This window comes from Dama dama, chromosome 9, assembly GCF_033118175.1.
Source record: "Dama dama isolate Ldn47 chromosome 9, ASM3311817v1, whole genome shotgun sequence".
NCBI classification, from domain to species: domain Eukaryota; kingdom Metazoa; phylum Chordata; class Mammalia; order Artiodactyla; family Cervidae; genus Dama; species Dama dama.
In genome coordinates, this window is record NC_083689.1 from 108890658 (window position 1) to 108899219 (window position 8562).

An 8562-nucleotide genomic window follows, 5' to 3' on the forward strand; every position below is an offset into this window, starting at 1 on the left:
GTTCGAGGACTTAAAGCTTTCAAGGCATTGTTACTTGAATTGGGTGCAAGAAATTTTACTGCAGGAAAGTGTATACTGATCACTGTAGCTGACTTGTCATTTTTAGTGTTTTCCTTTTTGCCTGCACAAGAAGAATAGCTTCTGTAATGTGAATTTAAATGATACATCAAGCTAATAAATGTGGCTGGCTTAGCAAGTGATAAGCATAACTAATTCAATTTAAATGTCTCATATAAAAATCATGAACCAATACATTAAAGATTAAAAATGTTAATGCAATTAACAAAAATTAGTATTCAGTGAAGAAGCATATTTCAGTTTTAAGATGGATGATACATCATTCACTGACCAGATAAGGACCAAATTCAGGTATACTTTATTCAGCTGATGGATTTATTAAAAGTAAATTAAAATGAAATGCTTTATTTGAAGAAACCTTGACAAACCGGTGTATAACATGTGGACAAAAGATAGCCCATGTCCTTAGGAACCGTGGAGGGAACCGAGGCTTGAATGACTTGCCAAGCACTCTCAGAATGTCACCTGGGCACCTGGGAAAGGCGGTGTCGCCGAGGAGTGGGCAGGCTCAGCACCCAGCCTGAGTGGGAGTGGGGGGCTTGAAGTCACTTTGAGATACAAGAGCATTTGTGGCTGGGGATGGGGCATCGAGGCTGTGCAGCGGGGTCAGAATGTGCTCTCAGCGTCCCCGTGGTGTCTTGCTGTCTGCCCGTTCACAGGTGGACGGCAAGCACTCCAGCGAGGCCGCCTTGATCCTGCACAGGAAGGGGTTCGACTGCCGCTTCTCCAGCAGAGGCGCCGGGTTGCTGTGTTCCACGACCCGGGGAAAGGTGAGCCGAAAGCTTGTCTCTCCTGCTGATTTAGAGCTTTGAAATCCTTACTTTCTGCAGGCAATCCTGACAAGGAGATGTTTCATTGCCTTTCCGCGGACTCCTTCACCTCAGCTTCAAGTTTGTTCAAGTTTTCCCTTCTTAAGGAAGCCCCGTCCCAGTGTTCAGTCTTTTCTCCTTGTCGATATCAGACTGCCCCGGCAGACAGGTGCATGTCTGAAGACAGGGCCTCACCGATTCTTAGGCCTTCCCTTTCCAGCCCGCAAAGCAGCTTCTTCCCTCCCGCTGTCTCCCCGCCTCTCTCAGACGGCTCAGGTTTGATCCAGTTCAGTGATGGCAAACCCAGGCCCTGCGGGAGCCCAGTAACTGCGTGGGGGCTTCCCTGTGGCTCAGACAGTAACGAATCCACTGCAGTGCAGGAGACCAGCTTTGATCCCTGGGTTGGAAGGTCCCCTGGAGGAGGAAATGGCAGCCCACTCCAGTGCTCTTGCCTGGAGAATTCCATGGACAGAGGAGCCTGGTGGGCTACTGTCTGTGGGGTCGCAGAGTCGGACACGACTGAGCGGCTCACACACATACAGTGTGGGTGCAGGCTTGCAGTGGGGCCGGTGGGTCCTCAGGCTGACCACTGACCGCCGGCTGCCCCTCTGGCTTCTCTCCAGCTGGCCTTGCCGCTGGTCCCGTCAGCCTCTCTCAGAGGGAAGGGCGCCTCCGCCTCAGGCCTCTGGCTCCGGCAGGCTGGGGCTGTCTGCAGCACACCGGCTGCCCCACACCAAGCCAGCTAGCCGGCCCACTCTTCAGGACCTCGCAGGCATGGTGTCGGACGGACTCCAGGGGCGCCGTTCTGTCCTGCAGTTAGCATGTGCGTAGCACAGGCTCCAGAAAGGGGAAGATGAAAGGCGGCGGGGAGGCCTGAAGCTGCTCGGGCTGTGCGCGTCTGTTCCTTTCGCCTCCTGCCGCATGGCCCTAGTGCTCAGAGGGACACTGATGGCTCTGTTGTTTGTCCCACTGTTCCTACTCTCCCTTCTCAGTGATGATCTGAGACACTTGGGTGTGAACGTGTGTACTCAGACACTAAGGCACTGAGTCCTAAGGGGGTTATACGGTCCAGAGAGACATACTAGAAGAACCTGCAAGAGTGAGCATAGTGTTTTCCAAACAACCTTCCTACCCTGTAAACGACTCACTTTGAGGGCCTTCCTGGGGGCCTGGGGCCTGTCCCCAGCTTTTCTGCTCAGGGAGGATGGTGGAGAAGCCCCGCTGTTGGGGTGAGTGCTGACTGAGCGAGGGTGTGGGTGTGTTTAAAGCTCTTGGACTGTGGAGTCCTTTCTTTCATTGAGAAAGGCCCTTGCACACGATACGTTGTGAAGCAGCTGGAAAGGGATCCAGAAGACAGCGTTCTCCTGTTACTGGGCTCCAGTCTCCCTTCAGAGTTAGTCTCCATGCTCAAGTGTGTGGAGGCGGACTAATCGCCCCCTTCCGCTGCTTTTGCTCGGAAACATACTTTTCACGTTTTCTCACACTGAATATGTAGATGCACTGCTTATCTTTCTTCAAAGTTATTCTAAACATGTAATTTTTTTTTTATCATTTACCTTTTAGATATTGGTCCAGAAACTTTTTAGCAAGTTCACTGTTGTAAGCATCATACCTTCGTCATTATCCTTGATGCATTCTCCTCTAGACGCCCGAAATATAAGTGAAATCAGCTTGAGTCCCATGGAGATCAGCACGTTCCGAATCCACTTGAGGTGAACCTGGCTTTCAGCTTTGGCTTGGGAAGCATTGGCTTTGATACACTTATTGGTTTTACGTGCAATAGAGAAGCACATTATTTTAGCTTCTGGCTACTGTGAGGACATGAATTCTGTGATTCTTTTTCTTAAACCCGTACAGTAGGAGAGAAGAAAAGCCATGCTACAAACTAGTTTTTTTTTTTTTTTTTTAAGTTCCTTCCATGAACTACTATCATCAGTATGAATTGATGCAACAAACGAAGAAATGTCTAAAGACAGCCTCTCAACAGATTGTATCTCAGGTTAAATGTTAACTAATTATATCTGTGTTGGGGGTTGTGAAGAGATTGTTCTAAGTATTCATGTTGCTGACCCTTTGTTAGTTTTACAAAAATACCCATTTTTACCAAAATGGAATAAAAAGCTGGTGGGTAATAGCTAATGGCCAAAATGGTTGCAATCATTCATACATGTTAGAAGATCTTTATGTGTTGAAATATGTGGAAAAGTGCAATCCATCAATCCTGATAATATATATCGTTGCTTTTACATGTTTTTCTACCACTTGACCCCTCCCTTCCTACCCTTTGTAAGTATTCCCAGAAATACCAGATTTTGAATCATTCAGTAGTAGACAAAGAGGCATATTTTCATTACTTGACAATGTGGGATAGGTGCAATTTATTCCATTGTCACTAAACTAGGAGAAGCAATTCTATAGGTACCATGACCTCTTTTAGGTACCCACAAGGTGTCTTTTTACACAGCTCATTTGAATACAGATGTTCTGAGAGGGGTTTCTATTTTAAAATTACCATATCAGAATAAATGTGCCTTATTTTTTTATAAGTCTTGTTAAATCTTTTGGTGTCCATATTACTGTTGGGGGAGGTGGGGAGTGGCTGGGGGGAGGGGCGAGTACTTTCTATGACACGTAAATTGTATAATTTTTGCCTGACAATGCTGGCCACGTTCTGATCTGTTTCATTGAATTTGTGGTGATGTTACTCTAAACATTTTGACTATTTGAATGTACTGAGATGTCAGAAAACAAAACAAGGAAGAAAAATATTGTTAATTAAAATATGCTGCTGCCAAGGAGACTGCAACTTGAAGCAAGGATTTTGTAACAAGCAGAATCCACATACTGTTTTCATTTCACAAGAGTTCACCATTTTGAAGAGAGAATGCTTTAAAATAGACCGTTTTGAAACCCACTTATATGTAACTCATCATAATTTATCATATTAAAGAATATGTTTGTTCAGTGAATTTCAAACTTTTGTATATGCTAACCTCAAAATGAAGTTCTAAACCTATGTGCCATTACAATACTTTTGATAAAATTTACTTGGGATCATTGTTAACTTGACATTAAAATAAAACCAACATTTAGAGCATTCCATTTTAGCATAGAAAGGATTCTTGACTAGGTGCACTGCTGAAAATTCTCTGTGTTAACTAATACATTTAGTATTATCTGACATAACTTCCATTTTTACCTCCTGCCATTCCAAAATCTTCATATAGAAATAAAACATCATTTCTGTTTTATCATGTAGCCTGGTTATCATCTGTATTTTCAGTCAAGATGCAGCTCCTTAGATTACTGTTCCATTAAGTTCATAAACTTCTTTCGCCTTTAATTATTAAGGAAATAATACTAGTGTTGATGAAGATATTACAAGAGAGTAATTTCTTGCAATAAACATGTACTGTAAGTTTCCTTCCTTGTTTTGGGGGGATAAACAACTAAAACAAAAAACAAACTTACTTTCTGTGAACATCTACAGACATTAGGATTGCCAGACACAAATCCCAGGAATAAGATCAGTATTTTCATTGCATCTTAAGTGTAAAACCTTCCTAAAGGAGTTCACTGTGTTCTGTGGTTCAAGTGGTTGTACTTAATCGCTCTGGAATCTCTGGTCAGTTGAAATAAAAAGTCTTGATGCAATAGCAGTGGTCCTGCCCCTCCTGGTTGTTTGCGATGGAGCGGTCCTGTGTTCCGTCGGGGTCTCACTCAGTGTGTGTTGTCACCAGCTGCTAACAGGTAAAGCAGAAATTCTCTTTCACCAGCAAGTTTCTGCTTTTTGTTTTTAGAATAAATCATCAGGGAAATGAAGAGAGGATGCTTTTGCTTTGGGCTGTGGTCAAGAACTGATTAAATAATTTAGTGTCCCTGGCACACACTAAAAATCGTACACTTCAGTTGTGATCTCAGTGGCATATTTGTTTGCTTAGGTTTTATTACATTCATTATCGCAGATGTTCAGTTGACCAAGTAGTTCATTACTTTCTTTTTTTTTTTGAAAATTTAATTTGGGGTTATAACTGCAGTGTTTGAGAACTCAGCATCCTTGTTTTCTGCAAATACTGATTAAAACAAAATGCTGTAAAACGTGTTGTAAAACATTGTAATTACCTTCCCATGTCTTTGTTGTATTTGTGCTGAAACGTTTTCACATTCCTTTGTCTGGAAGAAAATTTTTGCTTTCATTTTGATTATGTTGGTTTCCTTGAAATCAATAGGTTTTGATATTTTCTCTTGGAAGATTTTATATCTTTTTGGGAATATGTAATATAAGATATCTAATAAAAGATAAATCTTACCATGTGCATGGTCCTCTAGAGTAGTTCTTAAATCTTATTTTGTAAACAAGATATATTAAATGTTTTGGTGGGTTGAGTAGAGGAGGGGCTTGTTTTGTCTTCTGTCATGAGTGAATTGCTGCTTCTTCAGTCCATTTCTGTTGGGTTGGCCAAAAAGTTTATTCAGTGTTTTCCTCTAAGATGGATGGTTCTAGTAGCACTTTATCTAGTTGTCTTTATCTTCAAAACAATTTTGTTACACTGTGTTGTGACTACTGTCATATCAACATGTATTTTTAAAAAAATCAGTTGGTGAATTGATGTGTAGCCATTTTAGTAATGCAGATGGAAGAAAAAGCAACATTTTTGGCATATTATGCTTTATTCAAGAAAGGTAAAAATGCAACTGAAACACACACACAAAATATCTATGCAGTGAATGAAGAAGGTGTTGTGATTGAGCTAACTTTTCAAAAGCGGTTTGCAAAGTTTCATGCTGGATATTTCTTGCTGGACAATATTCCACAGTCATGTACACCAGTTGAAGTTGATAGCAATCAAATGGAGACGTTGAGAACAATCAGCGTATACCACAGGGAGATAGCTGCCACACTCAAAATACCCAAATCAAGCACTGAAAAATCACTTGTGCCAGCTCGGTTATGTTAATCCCTATGATGTTTGAGTTCCACATAAGTTAAGAAAAAAACCTTCTTGACCATATTTTCATGTGCAGTTCTCTAATGAAAGGTAATAAAAATGTTCTGTTTTTTTAAAACAAATCATATTGGGTGATGAAAAATAGGTACTGTACAGTGATGTGGAAGGGAAGAGATTGTGAGGCAAGCAAAATGAACCACCACCAGTCACACCAAAGGCAAGTCTTCATCCAAAGAAGGTGACATCTTCTCTATGGTGGGATTGGAAGGGAGTCCTCTCTATGAGCTCTTGCTGGAAAATGTTTAATTCCAACAAGTACCGCTCCCAGTTAGATCAACTGAAAGCAGCGCTCAAGGAAAAGCATCCGGGATTAGTCAACAGAAAACGCATCATCATCTCCCCCAGGATTGCACAAGGCCACATGTTACTTTGATGACCAAGCAAAAACTGTTACAGCTTGGCTGGGAAGTTCTGATTCATCCAGGTATTTCTCCAGACCTTTGGATTTCCATTTATTTTCATCTTTACAGAATTCTCTTAATGGAAAAAAAAATTTCAGTTCCCTGGAAGACTATAAACACACTTGAAACAGTTCTTTGCTCAAAAAGATAAAAAGTTTTGGGAAGATGAGATTATGACGTTGCCTGGAAAATGGCAGAACGTAGTAGGAAAAAAAAAAAAAACGGTGAATACATTGTTCAATAAAGCTCTTGGTGAAAATGAAAAATGTGTCTTTTATTTGTACTTTAAAGCCAAAGGAACTTTTTGGCCAACCCAATAGCAGGCAATTGGCAGGCAGGGGTGGTAGTGAGTTTCACGTCTGGGTTTGGATCAGCTTTGAGGTTGGGGTTCAGGAGCCTTTCCAGGAACACTGTGCCTGTGGGACCTTCTGAGCCAGTAAGGAGGGGGGAGGTCGTGGTCACATCCATGTATTCCAGGATAAGATGAGAGTATGCCAAGACGTGAAGCAGAAGGTCTGTGATCAGATGCGGAAGGTAAGGCGTGTTGGAAGGGTGGGAGTCTGAAGACACCCTCCAGGCTGCCAGCCCAGGCCAGCACGCAGCTTAGTGGCTTTAGGGGAATTTCCTCAAAGCCAGGAGGTGGGGGAGGGAGAGGGATACATATTCACATATGTGTTAGCGAGGCAAAGAATACACACTAACTAGGAAGTTTATACTTGTTTGGGGTGACTCACAAAGTGGAGAGACTAATCGGTTTGTAATATATATGCACTGAGCTGTAAAACCCTAGAGAAATATTAATAAAAATACTAATATCATCAGATGATGAAAAAATTTTGGCTCCATGTTATTTGATTATCAACATGCCAAAATCATTTGAAAGTTAAAACGGGTAAAGAAAAATTTAGTTTAGATGGGCATATGTTTACATTCCTCCTACAAAGCTGTGATGTGACACCAACTAAGGGTGTGACTGTAAATGGCTGCAGGAGTGGCTGAAGAGTGGCTTTAGTGGATGAGGCTCCTTCAGTGTACATTGGCTTGAGCAAAAATAAGTGATTTATTGCTCCCAGTAACAAACGTCAAGGGGAGATAGAACTCCAAATACAGCTGGAAGCAACGATAGGGTGATGTCATCCAGGATGTGGTTTTTCCTCTTATCTTGCTTTCCTCTGAGTTGTTCTCGTCTCAGGCAAGGACCGCGCATGCAATGGCAAGATGGCTTCCAGCAGAGCCAGACCTGCACCCAGCCGGCCTCGTGACCCCACTGGTAAGAGCACCTTCATTCGGATTTTCAGCAAATGTCCCAGAGTCGACAGTACTGGTGGTCATCTTGCTTATATCCTAATGACAATGACTAGCGGTGGAGTTAGGTTCAACTGAATCACGTGGACAAAACACATGAGAATAGAGCTCCCCTTACCCCCTACCCCATCGAAACAACCAGAGAAAAGGGAGTTGGATACTAGGGTACTTTGGATACTAAGTAAGCAAAATACAGTAAGAAATACATTGCTGAGAAGAAACAAATGTGCAGATTTTAAGGAAGCAGAAAGCACACTTAGCTTTAATTTCAGGAAAGGTTCCATACAAGAGATAGGCTTGAAATAGTTCCTTAAAGATACATTTGACTTCAGCAGGTAGAAAGAATATGCATGTTCTCCGTAAAAACCAGAATAAGGGAAGACATGGTAGCAGCAAGCCTGAAGAACTAGAAAGAGTTCCTTCTGTTTGGGGCAGCGCTCTCCAATAAAACATTTCTGTGATAATGGCAGGGTTCTTTCTACATGTGCCGCCCAGTATGGTGGCCACTAGCCACGTGTGGTCCACCAACATTTGGATGTGCTGCTTGCAACTAAGGAACTGAACAGCTCATTCTAGTTGAATAGCAGCGTGTGTCTACAGTATTAACAGTGGTCTGGAGCACATGGTATGTATAAGAGACCGGTAGGAAAAACAACTAAAAATCCACGCTATTTGCATTCTTCGTGGATTGGGCGCCTTGGGCTACAATCCTGCCACACAGTGTGGCCTTCAAACCGGGAGCGTGGGCATCACCTGGGAGCTTGTTAGGGATGCAGTCTCAGGCCCATCCCCAGACCTGCTGAGTCACCATCTACCTGTTGGCAAGACCCCTCCCCAGAGGATTAACATGCATGTTAAAGCACTGGCCTGGAACATTTTTCGAGAGGGAAAGTCTCTCACGCCTGTCAGAAGGTCTGTTATCAAAAAGGGCAAGAAACAAGTGTTGGCAAGGACGTGGCG

The 8562-nt window shown here is 42.7% G+C and overlaps 1 protein-coding gene across 1 annotated transcript in view; it reads left to right on the top strand.

The window, feature by feature from the left end:
* The window catches only part of MAN2A1 (mannosidase alpha class 2A member 1), a 202770-nt gene extending 197569 nt beyond the window's left edge, over positions 1-5201 (top strand). Inside the window, exons 21-22 of the mRNA XM_061152130.1 lie at positions 738-848; positions 2451-5201. Of these exons, the coding sequence (XP_061008113.1) occupies positions 738-848; positions 2451-2603 (264 nt within the window). The 3' untranslated portion in view covers positions 2604-5201. The remainder of the gene's footprint in view (positions 1-737; positions 849-2450) is intronic.
* The last annotated feature ends 3361 nt before the right edge of the window (positions 5202-8562 follow it).